We start from the raw sequence: 18357 nt of genomic DNA on the forward strand, positions 1-18357 counted from the left end.
CCTGCAAAATGTCGCAGTGATGTGTCCGGCAACCGTCACCAGTTATAAATTGAGTAGCTCGCATGCAGGGAATGCATGTAAATGATGTCGTCATTGTCCAGTACACATGAAAAGGTTGATTGAACAATTTGTTTACTCGAATTTACAACGTCCACCGCCTGAGGCTCGAACCAGAAGCAGGGACACCAGGCATGGGGGGTGGAGGGGTCAGAGGTGAGGTGGGATGAGGTGAATATGCCTGACTGGCCATCGTGTCCATGGTGTCGTTCACACCGTGGCCCTCTCGCCTCACTGTGTCAACACTGATGACTTCAGAGTGTGCCCTTGTGAGCTCACCTTGCTAGAAGAGACACAGGAAGTGTGATTAGAGCAGTGACAGCGTCGAGGGGGAATAACTGTGTCATACCTGCACTCGGGGGGGGCTGAGGGCTGTGTGTGTGTCGTATGAATGTGTGTGTATTCACATGCACATGCAGCTGCTATTATACCGCAGGCTTTATCTCTTTCATCTGTGTTTATGAAGCAGATCCTCTGTCCGGGCTGGAATCAACTGTACTAAACCAGACTTATTTGGACCAATTGATTATAGGGATTGGGTATAACGACAGAAGACGTTTGTGAGAAATGTCCTATGACTGGGACTGAAACTTGACCACAAATCTATACTTCTTCAAACTTCACTCCACGACTTTAAACCTGATGCCTTTAAATGAGGAGTCGTGTTGAGATTGGGGGACAATAACTTAGCAAATTTATATAAAGTTAGTCTTCACTGTCTTGAAAGTTCAACACAACCCTTTGGTTTGGATTTGCTTGATATACACCAGCAGTTTTTCATCATTAATTCATGATTCAACCTCTCAAACTCTACGACAGAGAGTTTGGGACAAATTATGAATTAATCAAATTCTGAAACTTAAACCTCCCCAAAAGACAACGAGGAGAGGGGAAATAACAGTAGGTCAGTGACTCATATCAATCCACTTAAAAATTAAAATGTCAAAACGAGCAACTGCAGGCTAATAAATTGCACTGCTACAGTTAATTAATGTATGGTGTTTGGATGAAATGGCATAGGGCTGTAGCTCACTTTTAATTCTTTACAAATGTTAATCCTCATCTCAATCTTTTCATGATATTAAAAAACAATAAAAAATTATTTTATTGCATCATCTATCAAATGTGTGATGTAAATGTGCCTTTAATTACAAATTAATTTATTTTAAAACAAACTCGTTTTCCTTTCTCTTAAATGTAGGCAATGTATTTCTGTCAAAGGACAGTGTGTGTGTGTGTGTGTGCGTGCGTGCTACAGTGGGAGGCTCTATCATATCTGGAGCCTATCACGTCCCGCCCCTGCATCAGACACACCTCCATAATGTGACCACTTACTAAATGTATATATCATAGGTTAGAAAAGGGAGCCTGTGTTGGAGTCAATGTTGGCGACTCAACACGTCAAAACAGACAGAAGCATCTTTTTTGTCTGGTAATAAAAAAAAAAAGTTTGAAGAGAAATAGTCTTTTTTTTTTTCTTTTTTTTTTAACCATGGCTCTGAACGAGCAAGAAAACACAGTTTAAAGTTTGCGCTATGTCAGAGAGCTGTGCGTCCTGAGAGAGGAAAACACTCCAGACTGCGTTGTTTTTCATTCTTTTCTTTTATTATTACTGTGTTTTATTATTAATATACGCAAGAGAGAAGACTTATGACATTGCGCACAGACCGGGAGCGGGGTTGCAAATGGGCGGCATAGGTGGCAACCTCTACCTCAGCATGTTGAATGGGGCTGAAACGCAAACTTTCGGAAAGAACGCCGACATCAGCAGTCACCTCAACCGCGGCAGCAAGGATCTAGCCGAGTTTAAAATGGGGATCCAGGACGCCCGATTTTACTACCCGGACTCTGTTCAAAGCGGGCAGGACGCTCTGGCTCTGCAGTATCACTCGGAGCAGACGGTGGGAGGGTACGCAGCGCAGCCCGCCAGGTTTTACGCACAGACCATCGGCAGCTGCCCGTACGGCGTGGTGCGCTCACCGCCGAGAAGCGGTGCCGGGCAGGGTTACATCCAGGCGGCGGGGGACGGATTTCCTGCGGTCAGTAAAGACGTGTATTCTCCGTCTCCGGAGAATTACACTGCGACCTTTCAGCACAGTTACCAGCGGCCGCCTCTTTACCCGTTACCTGGGCTACAGGTGAGCGGGAAGACCCAGGCTCTGCTCAATAACTACCCGCTGTGGGCCAAGTTCCACAAGCTCCAAACTGAGATGATTATCACCAAACAGGGGAGGTAAGTCTGACAGACAAACTCCTGGATGTCTCACTTATTTGTTTCCGCTGCACTTTGTTCACTCTTTGTGTCACTTTTGTTTCTTTAAAAGAGAGAAAATCCTCTGTTTTTCTCACACTAATTTACGCACTGCCAATTACAAAGTTATTTCTAAACGAATTTGTCATAAACACTTTCGTCATGTTGCACTGAGGTTAATGAAACCTCACTTTTACGCAAAGTTGTTTAGTCATTACTATAATGCATTTAAGAGGAACCAAATTAACTATAAAGTTCCTTAATTTCAATTGTATTTCTCAACAGAAGCGTGTTCATTTAACTTTAATTAATGATGCCACCAATAATTTATTACACATTTAAATCATTCTGTTTAAAAAAATAATAATAATAATTATATAACAAATCTGTTCAATCAGTTAGAGAAAATTGGCCTCTGAAATGTATCGATCCCCTCGATTTAACATTTTAACTGGTATTAACCCGCGAAAATAATAATCAATTAGATTACAGTTGTTTTGTTTTGTCCCCCCAGAGATTAGTGACCTTTACCAGAAGGAGTGCTTCGTTAAATCGGCTGTTAAATGAACAGTTATCCATGCATTTACATTTGTTTAGCAACAAAAGTAGAAAACTAAATTAAACATAACAAGAACTAATTTTATTCCCATGATTTATCTCTATAAAGGTGTTGTGTTTTTTTTTAAAGTAGGGGGTTATAAAGTGAGGAAAACAACTTTAAAAAAATAAATAAATAAAGATCTGCGTCTGTGCGTATTCTTGATTTGGCAACTTTTTGCCCACTAAATTATTCTCATAATGATGATTATAATTAAATCATTAATATTTAAGTGTCACAGCATAAAGTGTCTCAGCGAAGCGCGCGCATGCAGCTCCTGACCCGAGACACCGCTGCCGGCCGGGTCCCTGTCCTCCTCCTCCTCTTCCTCCTCCGGTGGGTCACCGAGCATTAGGACGCGGCCATCATGTCGATGAGCATTAATCCACTAATAGGCGACACTTGTGTCTGACAGAAGGTTTCAGGCCTTGTGTTTCTCATGGAACGGAAACAAGTGCACAGTCACATCAGAGGACACTGACATGTCCAATGATTTGGCATCAAGTGCCATTTTAAAGTGAAAGTTGGTGGAGATAAAAATATTAAACATTACTTTACTTAAAAAAACAAAAAACATGTACATGTTTTCTATAGTTTTAAAAGCTGAAAATAATTTGTTTTATTATCAGATTTCAATTTGCCAGCTACAGTTTTTGGTTGACTGTCACTACAATTACATTTAAATGCTTCTTAAAAGTACAGTATGTACAAGGTGTCACTATTTTGGTGTGTGGCCTGTAGCTGTTAAATACTTCTATTTCTAATTTCCACCTCCTGAAACACTATATAACACACAAACATTCGCACATGCGAGACATTTCTGCACACACACTCTTTAAAGCAAACCCACAGTAATAACAGGAACGGTGAGATGGGTGCAGAGGTGTTATCCTTTCAAATGCAACAAAAAAGCTAATTTGTTTTCTGCACAAAAACCACAAACCTCACATATCGCAAACATTTCAAATCATTCCGATGAAAGAATTCTCTCTTTTCTTTTTAATCCATAGATCCCTCACTGACAAACACAACTGAAAGTATCCAGCAAAAATAAATGTCGAAGGTGCAATGCAAAAAAAAAAAACCTGCAAGATCTTTGGAGTAGTTCAGAAAAGTAAAAAAGATGGTTTTCAATATCAGAGGCGATAGCCTTCTTAAATTTTCATCTCGGTTTCAGGCAGCCAGAGTAATTTTGCAGTGTTTTTTTGCAGAGGAAGTCTTTGGATGTGCAATGTTAATCAAAACCTTGGTTTCTGTACGGGTAGAGAGAAAAAGTGCAGAGTGAAGTAGAGAGAGAGAGAGAAGGGTCAAACACCACTGAGCCTTTAGATGGCCACGCTGAGAAGGTGAGGCGTCTTTGAAGTTCAGGAAGTAAGAGACTAGATTCTCTCTGCCTCTGCTTTCTTCAGCCTGACACTGGGTGTACGCAGAACTGACAGATCTCTCAGAAGTTTTGCTCTTGTACCACAACCGGGCTTTGAAATGTGGAGACGTTTTCACGGTCTACAGCAAAGGGGGGCCCGAATTCATCTGCACTTTTCTCTCGAGCTAAATTCAGATCACCACACCCTTTGCCTTTTCTTAGAAACACACACCATAGTGGGATTTTCTGATGTAATAAAAATTTACGTGACTAAAACTGAAAAAGACAAAGTGAAACTTTATTTCCTCATTAATTTGTTTGACCATTGAGCTGATCCCACACCTGGGTGTTTGACTTTACAGATGAGTCAAGAGCACAATGTTTTCCCTGCAGTGGTATTTTCCCTAAAAGCAGGGGACTTTCTTCTTTTGGCAATATTTGTTGACTATTAATCCATTTTTAAAGAGTACAGAATTAGTAGATAATCAGCCTGACATAGTTGAAGCAGCATTTTTTTTTTTTACTTTTTGAAAGATAAAATGTCAATACGCGTGTGCTTGACTGTAGAGGACGTGCTGAACGAAAGGAGGCGAGTGACAGTCACCACACGACCAGCGCTCAGGGAAACAATGCAGAGCTTAAACTTCAGAGTCAGAGGAATCATGCTCATCTGCCTCTCTCTCTGCTCCACTGAGTCCAAACTCTCGTTGCACTCTCTGCTCAGAGAGGAAAGAATCCCTTGATTTATTTTAGGCTGAAGGACAAATTTCCATTATTGCATCACAAAATGAGGGCTGCTAACCTGATTCTTTCTCATGTAAACAAAATGAAATAATGTTATATTTCAATGGACTGCTGCTGTCACTCTAGCTGCACGCACAATCGCTGAATAATCAAGACTCTTTCCAAAGTAGGCATACTTTGGAAATTATCACTTCACATCACCAAGGAAATTAGAGTGGGTGTCCTGTCTGTGAAGGCTGGCTGCAGACATTTCATCACACTGTTGTCAAACTCATCACTAATCATCATCATCACTTGCACTGTTTTCAGGGATGTATGGAGAACAATGCACATGAATACATGAATTAATTCTCCTTCCGAAAGCAGAAGTGGGACTATTTCAAGGTTTTGACAGACTGGCTTGTCACTTCCTGTTCAGCTGTTTAAGCATGCATTGTGCACGCTTTTCACAGAAGCATCGAGCATCGCCAAATCATTTTCTGATCGCTACACAATTAGTGCTTCCTCTCACCACATTAAAAACCCCTGAGTGGTAAAAGGCGTATTCCTAATGCGCATTGTTGTTTTTCACTGGCGGTTTTGGCGAGATGGTTGATAAAATCTTGAGGTTTGAATTTAATGCAAATGCATGTTTTCGCTCATCACAAAAAACAAGATCAGATCTCATAAAAATTTACAAAAAAACTAAGGCGAACAATGATCTCATTAACAAGTGTTTTGTGTGTATGATATATCTTATTCCTCAGAAATCATCACAAGGCCCCAATGTCACATCCAATTTGAATAAATCCATAGAAGAAAAAACTTTTTATTATTTTTAAATGAATACATATAGTTGAGAACCATTTAAAATATTTAATAGACAAACGTTCCTCGAGGAAAAACTCCATCTTGAGCCGGATTAAAGCTCCAGTGTGTAACTTCTGTTACGCCTATAGTGTCAGTTCCCATCCAGACTTAAGCTTCCAACTTCACCTCATCAGATGTGATGTCACCACAGACACTAAACCGAATCACCGCTATTCTGAGAAACGGCGAGAGTTGAGTGGAGCATTGTGGGAACTCGTTTGACAACGATTCGAATGCAGCAGACATTCGTTTACAAGGAAATGTGCGCCCTATAGCTCGGAGCATGAAATCAGCAGCGTAAGAAAGCACATAAATTATACTTCAGCATCTCTTGTGGCTGAAAATCCCTCCACAAAAATGCCAACATACTGAAGCGAGAGCGTCCAAAGTGTTGAGGGGAGCTCGTCGGTGTCCAGCAGCAGCTGTAGACTGACTGGCATGTTTTCATCGTAGATGATGAAGCGTACGCGCTGGCTGTGACAAAGACTGGACCTGAACTGCTGTCTGGATGAATCAGCGGGTGCGCTCATGTAGAAAAGTCCACTCCCTGGTGAACGTGCGGCTTCTTTCCTCCTCTCAAGCCTTGCATCCCGAGGACAAACCGTTCACCTCTTCCTCCACTCTACCCTCTGCTCTTTCCTTCTTCCTTCCTCTAACCTCAACGCCCCTGTGTCTCTCTCCAACATACACACAGTTTATTTTGTTTTTAAATGTCACCACCACTGGTCCTGTCTCTGTATTACTGGTCGGTTCACCACACTCGTGGTATTTGGTATGTCTGACGATATAGACTCCCGTTATGAGTATTTGTGTGCGTGTACACCTGGATCGGGCTTACGGGGGCACCGTGCCGTTTGTCATCACTGTCAGGTTTTCCAGTGAATCAGAGTGGCACAGAGAGGCAGGTTGGTGAGGGAGTGTGTCTGCACGCTGCAACGCACAACCGGCTTGATTCCCAACAGTGTTCGTGTGTATCTGCTTTAAAACTAACCTGCAACGAAACAAACAGCACGACAGGCAACAGACAGAGCTGTCCTCTTTCATGTTGTCATGAAAAATAAAATAAATACGGGCCACGCCGTTGTCAGGAAGCAGCGAAGCTACTGTACCGCGCTACCTCGACCACACTGACAATACCTGCACGCTGTTTCTGTGTTTTTCAGCTTCTCTCTATGAACTCTGTACATGAAGCCTAAACGCCGCCCACGCACGCAAATAACCCCTCTGTTGTGTTTTCTTTGGTTTCCCTCAAATTGTCAAAAAGTACTGATTTCCTATAAAAGGCTTTAGTAGAAGTGAAGCAGCAACAAAAAAAAAAAAGAAAAACTTCTCGTCTACTTTCCAGATCCCTCTCACGCTGTGTGGGATTAAGCCATTGCTGAGCAGCCGAGTTTCTGTTTTCACTTGTATTCGACAGTGCAGTGGAAGAAGAGCCCCGTCACCTGTTCTCTGCGAGGCCACTAAAGAGCTGCAGCCACGATTGTGTTTCACTGGGCATTATGATTGATTGTTAAACTGGACTCACCATGTAGCCAGAAAGAGCGCTCAGTGGAGGGGTTTGTGTGTGTGTGTGTGTGTGCTTGCGTGCGTGCGTGCGTGCGTGCGTGCGTGCGTGTGTGTGTGTGTGTGTTCAGCTCACGAGCATAAAGAGCCATTATTCAAAGACACATATCACAACGTACAGTATTGTGAACGTGACTGTGTTTTCATCTAAGTCAGTGGAAAGTCTGACTTGAAGATGACACTCAAGAATATTCAAATCAGTGACGTAAATACGAATCGTCTGATATTGTGATGTAGTATTTAGAAGTGTAGGTATTTTTTTTTCCAACAGCTGTCAGTATATAATTATAATACACACTGAATGTTTCATGATTAAAAGGCAGTTGAATATTAGGGCCAGGTAATATTTCAATAACAATAATAAATCACACTATCATTTTCTTAGGGATCACAGGGCAGAGTAGTGGCTGAGGTTAATTAGACACTGGAGATAAAGCAGTATATAATGATATCATTTTATTTTACAGTATATTAAAGTAGCAAAGTATACATGTTTACGCAAATTGTCCAAACACACTTTCTGTTAATGTTTGGCCTCAGATTCATTCACGTTTGTTGTTTTCTGTCCATTAAGAAGTTTAATTCAATTGATAATTAATTGTGATTAATTGTGTGAACTATTGATATCGACCTTTTATTGTGATCATGTTTTTGCCCATGTTGCCCAGTCCTACTGAGCAGATCATAAGAGCATAAAGTGATAAAATCCACTAGTTTCTATACAAGAAACTCTCTTACAGAGGAGAAATAACGCATGAGAGAAGAATTACAAGCTGCAGTGTTGCAGATAAATGCACATTTGGCGCAGCAAGACACTGGTTACAATAAAGCATGTGTTTTGAATGACAGGACAAAAACTGAAAATTGCCTTAAATATTAATTGGAAATTGGAGTTATGTGATGAAACCTGTTTAGTGTTTGATACTGACATTACAGACACATGCAGTACCAGAAAAGTTTGAATAATTCTACACTGATAGAGCAGTGGTTCACTCCTGTGCTCCAATAATAAAGTCAGAAGTCTTAATTCTCGTTATACAGATGATACAATGAAATATATACAGTCCCATTCGGTGCAAACAGAGCAATCTAACTGTTTTACTAAAACATAATAAAGGATAAAAAATAAATAAATAAAGTGTACATCCATTATGAGACTACGTGAAAAATGCTTGCTACAGAAACACATGCGTGTAGAATTATTCAGGCAGTGTGCACAGCACACGATAACGCACACACGCACACACACACACATAAACTCTTGAACGAGGACAGGCTCTGCTGCAGATGACCCACCAGTCTGCTGACAGAAGCCTGGCACACGCGCGTGTTTCTGCACCACTAAATGACCACGCCGCCTCGGGGAGAACACCCTGAATTAAAATTAGACGAGTTTCCATCCGACATACCGGTGTTTGCAGTTTCTCTAAACATAGCGCCACTAACGTACACTTTTTGAAAAAAAAAAAAAATGCTTTTATCAGATCACTGTGTGTTTAAAACGTGAGAACTGCGTGTTTTTGTGTTTTTACAAGTGAGATCTTAACGATTTCTTTCAAAACGGTTTCAGGATTAGGGTTAATTACTTAGTAATGATGGTTAAGATAAGGGAGGGGAATGCATTATGTCTGATAAGTGTCCTCACTAAGAATACTGTGCAATAATGTGTGTGTCGCTCCACAGCCTCAGGTGCTCTTAGCCAGTGTAAAGCAGCTGGGTCTCATGTCGAACACGTTGCCCTGATTTATCAGACACAATAACTGCATTATGATTCAAATAAATAAACGTGTAAAACGCATTTGCCCTGCAAAGAGTTTTAGATGAGCCCGTCGACGTAGAGAAGAAACTGCAGTCAGTATCCGCTTAGCTTTGCATAGAGAAAGGAAGCAAGGGGGGGGGGAAATGTGTACCTTGCTCTTTCGCACATAAACTCTCAGCAACAGAATAGTAAAAGATGTTTATCAGTGAACGTGTTATTTCAACTCTGATGCAGACGTTTTTGAGTTATTGTGGTCGGACCTTCTGACTTTTTATCAGCTATTCTTTTTTTATTTGTCACATGATGCACCTCAAGCAGATAAATAAGATGAAAAAGGGACTTGAGTTGCCCAAAAAAAACATACAAATATTAATTTGGTGGTTTACTGTTCATTAAATGGGAACAGAGGTAGTACTACACATGCGTACTGTATCTTTAAATTCATAAATACACCACTATATTATGTCAGAAGTGTCTTTTTTGTCAAAGTATCATAGTGATTTTGTTGTTTCTCTTGGTTTAACCCATCCTTTGCTGCTCCATCACTGACTTTGTGGTGTCCAGGGAAAAAAAACACCTGACCTCCTGGTTACCCCCCTCTAACTGAAGCTTGCTGTGATCAAAAGAAGTTCAACATGTAAAGCTCCTATAATCAGGAGCAGCTTCTGGGGCATCATTTATTAACAGCACCATTAAATATTTACCTATGCCCTCCCCTGGCACCAGCATGCATTACCCTGATTCTTCAAGTAATGAGGTCTGACCAGGAGCCACCTCCCTGTCTTACAACATATGTCATTGTCCCTTGAATATCACTTATTATATCTTCAGTCGCAACAGAACCATTAATTGCACAAATGAGGACAACCTACACAAAGTGAATTAAATGATTTAGAGATTTGTGTCATCAGAGTTGTCACCGTCTCTGCTTTGCCTTCAACTGGCAGCGTTTGTCGAATGTGGATTTCTGTCATTTTTCCAAGGTTCAAGGCAGAAAAAGTGTATGTGTCCTTTAATAATATTGTATATGCAGCTCCTTTAAGTCCTTAATTCCTTCAATTTATATACACAAGAATTCAATTTCAAAGAAAAGTGATGTCAAACCTATATGTTGTCAACCGTATGATATTTTTGGAGGTTTTCCATTGCATGGACCTTTTTTAGCTGCTTTTACTCCACTAAAAACGCATTCCATTAGCTACATTTTATAAGACATGTATTTAAATGTATAAATAAATATCCCAAAATCTTTGTGTGTTTATTCAGGAGGATGTTCCCCTTTCTGAGCTTCAACATCAGTGCTTTGGAGCCATCTGCCCACTATAACGTCTATGTGGATGTGGTTCTGGCCGATCAGCACCACTGGAGGTACCAGGGTGGCAAGTGGGTCCAGTGTGGGAAAGCAGAGGGAAACATGCCAGGTACGTTTTTTTCACAATAATACATCAAAATAATCAATGAATCAAATATTTCAGTTGTGATTTTGTTGTGTAAGTTATAATGGAGGTAAACTTTGGATGTGACATTTTCTCCACAACGTCCTTGAACCAGTCAGAGACTAAATTGACCTCATCTGTTGTATATGAAAGTGTATTTTTTTAAAGTGACCTAATTATCCACAAAGTTGCATTAATACAAACAGTTGACAAATATTGGATTTGACCTTTCACTTTCTCTATCCACGTCTCGTACTCGCTTCCTCCCGTCGCTCATTCATCGCGTCTTCTTGTTCACACCTCCGATAAAAAACACAAACAAACTAAGTCAACCAAGACAAAAAAAAGTTGCTGTGTGACCTGTGATCGACAAAACCACAAATATATCAATGAGAGATATACTACAAGGTGTTGTCACACATGCTACAGGTGTTAGGGAAAGGAATCCTCTGATGCGCAACAGCTGTGGAAACTGTGGTGAAACAGCTTCACTCAATTAGATTTAATTGTGCACTTGTGTGGTGTGATCGTCGGGGGTTAGCGGGTCACTGTGGTGACGCTGTGAAAAATCATGGTGCTGCAGTTGAGAAAGTGCTGAGATTTTGGAAAACGGAGATGATAGTAATGATAATAATGTAAAATAATTAATATATGACAAATAATGTGCTTTTTTTGTAGAAACTACTTACATGATATATAAATGCAGTTAGATAGCTCAAACAACACGTTTTATTTCTCATATTTTCATTTTATACAGTATATCTGCTTGATGAAGTGATGGAAAGTAAAAGATTAATTATGCTTTTTTTTTTAGATGTAAGGGAATGAAGAGTGAATACACAATGAAGGAGTGATAGTTGTGAGTGTATGTGGGGCTCATGGTTTGCTTTTGATTTCCCTGCAGGGAACAGGATGTACATGCACCCCGACTCTCCCAACACCGGTGCCCACTGGATGAGGCAAGAGGTGTCGTTCAGCAAACTGAAGCTCACCAACAACAAGGGCAGCACCAACAATGTGGCACAGGTACAGTCCTATGGCCTGTCCTCTGTCACTTTAGTCTCTTTTGTTTAATTTAACCTTTATTTAACCTGGTAAAAACCTATTGAGATCGAAATCTCGAAGGTCTTAGATATGGGAAAATTATTTTGACAAAAAAAAAACAGTCTAATGCAAGGGTCTCAAACTCATTTTCTCTGAGGGCCACATCAGCATGATGGTTACCCTCAAAGGGCCAGATGTGACTGTCATACAGAATAAATGTAACTAAATGTAACCAAATATAAAGTAAAATAAAGGTAACTACTCCGTTAAAATATTGCTAAATAACTTTCTGGATTTATGACTTATTCAATTTCACTCGTCGCATGATGCATATACAATGATACACTGTGATCTAGTGCCGGTGCCGTCACTTTGCGGGTAACACAATCGCCATGCATTGTGGGAAATGTAGTTTATGGTCAACGCATGCCTTAAAGCAACATAGACCTATTTTAACACCGATTTTTAAGACCAATTAATCACTCGCGGGCCACATAAAATAACGTGGCGGGCCACATCTGGCCCTCGGGCCTTGAGTTTGACACATGTGGTCTAATGTCTCCATTAGTCCGTGTTTGCTGATTTTAGTAACAGAAAGAGTTTGAAACAGTTTGTTCTTGTTCTTTTTTTAGTATGTATATAGTTCCAGAATTATAGAAAAAAACAGCTCTGATATGTCGATAGTATATTTACAGCATCCTCACAATTCCACTCTGTCATGCTAAGAAACAACCGTAAAACCTACTGTCCCCGTTCTCCTGGTCTTTCTGTCCTCTCCAGATGATCGTGCTCCAGTCGCTCCACAAGTACCAGCCGCGCCTCCACATCGTGGAGGTGAAGGAGGACGGCTCCGAGGATCCTTTTCTCTCCGCCAAAGCTCAGACCTTTGTCTTCCCAGAGACTCAGTTCATCGCCGTCACTGCCTATCAGAACGCAGATGTAAGTCACCAGTCAAAGTTATATCATTGCATTTAATTTATTTTTCGTTGTATCAGTTACCTGTTAATAGCAAGAATCACTGATTTCCGGCAGGCCCATCATAACACCATGACGACACCTTTCACACTCCCTATAAAAGCATTTCAATAAGGTTTAGAGTTCAATGATTTATGTCAAAAGCCATGTTTCAGATGCCTTATGCATGCATGCTTGCATCAAAAATGCATGCTTCATTTACATTCGAACAACTGCACCGGGTTACTATAGAGTGGCTAAGTTTATCTGAGAGTCACCTCACCCCAGCTGACCTGAGTACTGTAGCTCACCCCACACACACACACACACAGTAACAGCTGTTCTAATACATTGTGTAAGAGTGTGCATTAGCCAAGGAAAGATACACACACTGTTTTGTATTATGTTTCTATCATCACTACATGCTTATGCGTACGGTATGCCCGCTCTGTTCTAGCAAAACCAGGAGAAAACCTCCTCATGAATGATGACCTCCTCTCTTTCTTCTCTTGTTTCTCACTAACTCCTTCTCTTTTTCCTATGTCTACTTTCTTTTCATTGCCCTCCTCCTATTCCCTGCACAGATCACTCAGCTGAAAATAGACCATAACCCCTTCGCTAAAGGTTTCCGTGACAATTATGACACGTAAGTGCTGTTTTTTTTTCTTCTTCTTTTTTTTTTCTAAAGATGTTTGCAAAGAGAAAACAGTGCTCACAGTCAATTATGTCCTTTCTGAGAATGTACAAGAACATGCAATCCTTGCATTCATTCACCATTCATAGAGAGACTGGATCGCTGCATGCTGGTGATTAAATGTCCTGAGTGCTCATCACCCTTTTAATACTGGTAGAGCTGCAATAATTGCTCTGCTCAAGCATGCTGCAATGAAAGGGTGTGAGATGTTTGATAGATAGTTTGAGGTTTGGACAGGAAATAACACCTCTCTTTTTTCTTTTTCTTTTTTTTTTACTCTTCTTCTCACACACTCTTGGCGTCCCCTCCTCCTTCCTCCTACCTAGGCTGTATGCTCCTCCTGACTCTGATCGCCTCACCCCCTCTCCAACAGAGAGCCAGCAGCTGCTGTCAGGGAGCTGCTTCCCCCAAGGTTACCTCTCTGAGCAGTACATGAGCCCGCTGCCCCAGAGCCGCTTCTTCAGTCGGGAGCCTATTAGCATGGGCCAGCAGCACAAAGACCCGTCCTCCAGCCCCAGTCCCCACAGCCGCTGGTACCTGCCACCTCAGCAGGGTGTGGCACCCAATCGGCTTGACTTCAGTTCCTCATACGAAGGGGACTTCTCTGGAAACAGTTTCTACAAGCCCTTCCCCTTGCAGGCGTCTGCTCACCATGCCCTCAGCTACTACCCTGACCATCCTTTTGCATCTCCCAGCGTGTCTGTATCAGGAGCCACCTCAGCAGGCTGGAGCACCAGTCGGCCTGCCCCTCAGTACCTCAATCACCCAAGTAAGCCTTGCCCCAGTCTGGGCTGGTTTAGGCCCATATCATCCTCCTCATCCTCCTCATCTTCCTCCATGTCGCCTGGCAACCCCAGGCTGAACCCTCCCTCGCTCCTCGAACCCCTGCAGCTGCCCGCGCTGCAGGACAAGCTCAAAGACACTGTGGGAGTAGTCGTCGAGGAGCCGTGGCTCGACGCTCCCTCTGTGAAATCAGCAGACTCTACAGACTCGGGCCTGTTTGAGGGCGGCGTAGGGGACAACAAGAAGAGAAGAGTGTCGCCCTACACATCCAGCACTGAGAACTCCCCGCCGCCACACAGTGCAGATGTCAGTGAGAAGGACAGCAACAGCAATGCAGACTACTATGGCTATTACACCCACTGAAGACCTCACAAAGCACAATGTTCGCTCTCCCAGCGTCTTCCTGCACCACCGCCATGGCTCTGAATCAGTCTGTACAGTCAAGTCCAGGTGCTGCAGACACATACCAAAGCCACATAACAGAACATCGACTGTCACATCACTGGAGGTCACACAAGCGCGGTCCAGCCTCTCTGTAAAGTCTCCATTCAAAGTGTCAAATGAGGTGCTGCAAATGATAAGGAGGAACTTTGGAGGTTGCACTTCTCAAACTTAGTGTGGAACAGGAGTGGATGTGACTGGGGACTCTGCCCTAAAGTCACATAAATACCAAACAGACACACGGTGCAGACCTTTGACTTAAACCTTTGAAACATCTTGAGATTTATTTTTAAAAAAGAAAAAGAAAAAAAAAAGATCTGCATATCTGGTTGCTGACAGTCGCCTCCAGGGATTGTCTGTTCTTCCTCCATCAAATACTCTCTCTGTCTCCTTTGCGCTGTCTCGTCTCAGTCTGTCTTTTCCTCCTCACCCACAGCCATTCACACATACTTCAGATATGCTCACGTTCACTATGTGAGCACAAATCACCTTTATCCCACTGTCCTCACTCCTCTGATTCCACCCGATGTCGTTTACTGCAGCTCCCACTGGTGGCGACAGTGGAGTGTCGCAGGCTGACAGTGTCTGAGTGAGCTAATGTGAGGGGGGTTAAGAGAGATTAGAAGTAATGCTGCTAATCTGTCTCAGCCCTGCGAGGACAGTCTTGTGTGTGTGTGATGTTAGGTCAATCAGAGAACACAGCAGAGATAGCACAAGTCAAGCACAATCCTTAATGTGAGTTTTTTCCTATTAATAACTGATCTGAGGTTATAGAGTTTACATTTTTAGATCCTATGTCTACAACACAGAGACAGGTAACGTTGAAATGAAGGTCGATGTCTCTGTTGCTGATGATCCAGCTCACTAGCAGATGTTTACAGAGGGGCATGGGGAAATCGTGATGATTATAATTACTGTGTAACACTGGTTTACTGATACTTCATAGACAAACTTATTCAGAATATGACTATTATAATTAAGAAAAGAGTCAGAAGAGTAGGAGTGTGAAACGTGGGAAGCAAAGTGAACCCATCTTTGTTCAAAGGTCCCTGGCATCAGATGCAACTATTTTCAAATTTCATTGTATTTTACATACAATGGCAATAAAAGTTATTCTATTACTCAAATTTTTTTTTTAAAAAGTCATTTCCTCCACTGTCAAAGTCACTGAAAACTTCACAGACAACCTTTAACTTGGTATTTTTATTATCAGTATCTCACTGTTTTCTTTATTTATTATATAGTTATTATTATTATTTATTTTTGCAGTCCACGCACGTTTAAAGTCCACATAGAGAAATGTAAGGCAAAATTTCAATTCAGGTAAAAAAAATATATATATATATATATATAAAGAAAGGTCAGGAAGGGCAATGGTAAAGGTCTGGCAATGTTAAATAAACCCTGTTCTGGTTGAATTGAATGAGAAAATAACTACAGTAGTTCAACAAATGTTTCTGCCATTACAAGTTAATGATTGGAATCATCATCATCATCAATAAAACAATGTGCAGCTTTAGTCTCGTGCAAAAACAAACCAGACAGATGTGAGAGTTGCATCTTTACCACAGAGAGCTTGCATGCAGAAGGTCTTAAGTGCGGGTTATTCAGAGCAGCCGCAAAAACCTGTAAGTAAACAAGACAAGACGCTGTCACCCTCAGACCAACATAAACAGGAAGCACAAAGTGACCAGACAGACACTGAATTTCCCCCCCAGTCTGCTGGCCTTTCATGTGGTGACACTGGGTTTGACAGAGAGGCCCAGGCAGCTTTCGCTCCCTGTGACAGAAATGAAGAGTGAGGCTGCAGTCGGCGCTGATCACAGATCTGCTCCTCATTCCTCTCAAAGAGTGCTAATGACCTGAGACAACACTGTAGGTAACAGAGTCACTCTAAAGAAGACATAGCAGAGTTAGTCACGGCGTTCATGCTCCACAGGAGATTACAGTGGCGTAGCTTGACTTTTTTTGGCAAATATTTCCTTTATACAAATATTTCCTTATACGAACCTGAGCCCAGCAGACTGACTGAGAAACAGTCGTAAAAGCACAAATAGACATTTTTGCACTTCAGATTTTTGTATGAAACAAAATAGATGTGATCTGTCAATCAGTCAATTTGTAGATGTGCTGGCAGACAAACAGAGCCGGGCTAGACTTTAAGGACCAGGGTTAACTTTGTTGATTTGTTGAACATTGAAGCTATCTTACAGAAATACAGGGTTTTCAGACGCGACATAATTTAATCAACAGATGAAAGTATACATACATACAAACTAGCAATTACTTATGTTATATGACAATAGTTCACAAAATATGTATCTGGCACTTTTACAGATTTTGCTTCTGGTATCTCGTCGATATTTTCAGACGGGTGTGGGGTTTGTTTTATAGTGATTATTATTTCTGTATATTTAAAACAAAAAAAGAAGGAAAACAAGAGTCTGGCTACTGTTTGCCTTATTTCTCGTGTTATTTAAACTGCTCCTTTCTCAGCAAAGCTAATTTTATACGAGTGTATAAGGACTGAGATTTGCATCAGTCTTGCTGGGAGTTAAAGACAATCACAAAGATGCACTTGGTCTTAAAGAGTGATGTTGACGCACACAGGACATTTAAATAATAAGCATTTGAATAATTAAGTTAAACGTGTATGCTGGAAACAGAACAGACCTATTATTATGATCAAGTGATGAAAAAATGTGTTTTCTGTATAATTTTGTACTATTTAATGTTTATATTGACCTCCGTCAGAGAACAAGATGATGATTCTACTCTTGTTTCAAGTGCAATTAATAGAAAACAACATGTTTAGAATTGACCGTTACCTTTAAAATCAACGGCCGCGGAGAAATCATACACAAAACAGCAGCAGAAGAAAGAAATAAAGCATTGACACACCTCTGGAACGACCTGGGACTGATTATGAGCCAGTGGGCCCCTGGGCACAGATGAGAGAAGGGCCCCCCAGCCCTTCAGCCATGGTAGGCCTGTTCACTAATCCATCCTTGAGAACGACCCCTGCTGGATAACTCAGCTACTGCAATTAACTCCAGCAAAATCCCACAAATCCGTGATTAAACATTTGATACCTCCATTTCCCTTCCCGTCTGTGTTTCCCTGAACACACATTTCCATGAGAGAGCGGCTTAGACTGTGTGTGCGCGTGTGTGTGGAAGCTGTGTTTCCAGAGATTTTGCTGTATAATATAGAAATAGAGGACGTAAAGAAGGGTCAAGAAACAAGCATGTTATTTGTGTGTGTGTGTGTGTGTGTGTGTGTGTGTGTGTGTGTGTTCTATGTGCACTGTTTCTGTCAAGGGAGCAATAATCCTCCTTTGACTCTTTCGACGAGAGAGCTTATAAATAGCAATGCAGAAATAAATAATAGATGAAGGTTTCCGAAGGGGGAACTGTTATTTATTAAAGGTGGCTTAATTGTGTCATGTACTGTTGTTTTTTTTATTCATGAAATTAAAGCTTACACATGACAAAACTCAACATTTTGGCGTCTTGTTTTCCCAAAGTAGGAAGAATTGCGGTGCACTGTAAGCTGCTTCAGAGGACGACGTGATTTATTTGAATGTTTACAACATGCTAATGAAATCGCTGAGTGAAATCGTCTAAAAAAAATACATTACAAAATGAATATTAATGACAGAATTCTTTCTAAGACTATCAGGTGCAGAGGGTTCCCATGAGCCAGTCATGGGTGTACAGTAGAAACAGCACAATCTCCACTCAGAGCAGTTCATATATGCTGTTCAAACATCCTCCACTGATATTCTGTAGTGTCGGCTGTCGCTTTGCACTCCAACCTCA

The 18357-nt window shown here is 41.3% G+C and overlaps 1 protein-coding gene across 1 annotated transcript; it reads left to right on the forward strand.

Annotated features, from left to right (window-relative positions):
* Positions 1–1639: 1639 nt before the first annotated feature.
* tbx21 (T-box transcription factor 21) lies at positions 1640–15663 on the forward strand. The gene is made up of 6 exons (XM_083903598.1): positions 1640–2290; positions 10451–10605; positions 11525–11646; positions 12445–12603; positions 13203–13264; positions 13639–15663. Exons 1-6 carry the CDS (start codon positions 1743–1745, stop codon positions 14456–14458), a joined length of 1866 nt encoding a protein of 621 aa, XP_083759724.1. The 5' UTR covers positions 1640–1742; the 3' UTR covers positions 14459–15663.
* The last annotated feature ends 2694 nt before the right edge of the window (positions 15664–18357 follow it).

Source organism: Microchirus variegatus (genome assembly GCF_963457635.1).
Source record: "Microchirus variegatus genome assembly, chromosome: 17".
In the NCBI taxonomy this organism is placed as follows: Eukaryota; Metazoa; Chordata; class Actinopteri; order Pleuronectiformes; family Soleidae; genus Microchirus; species Microchirus variegatus.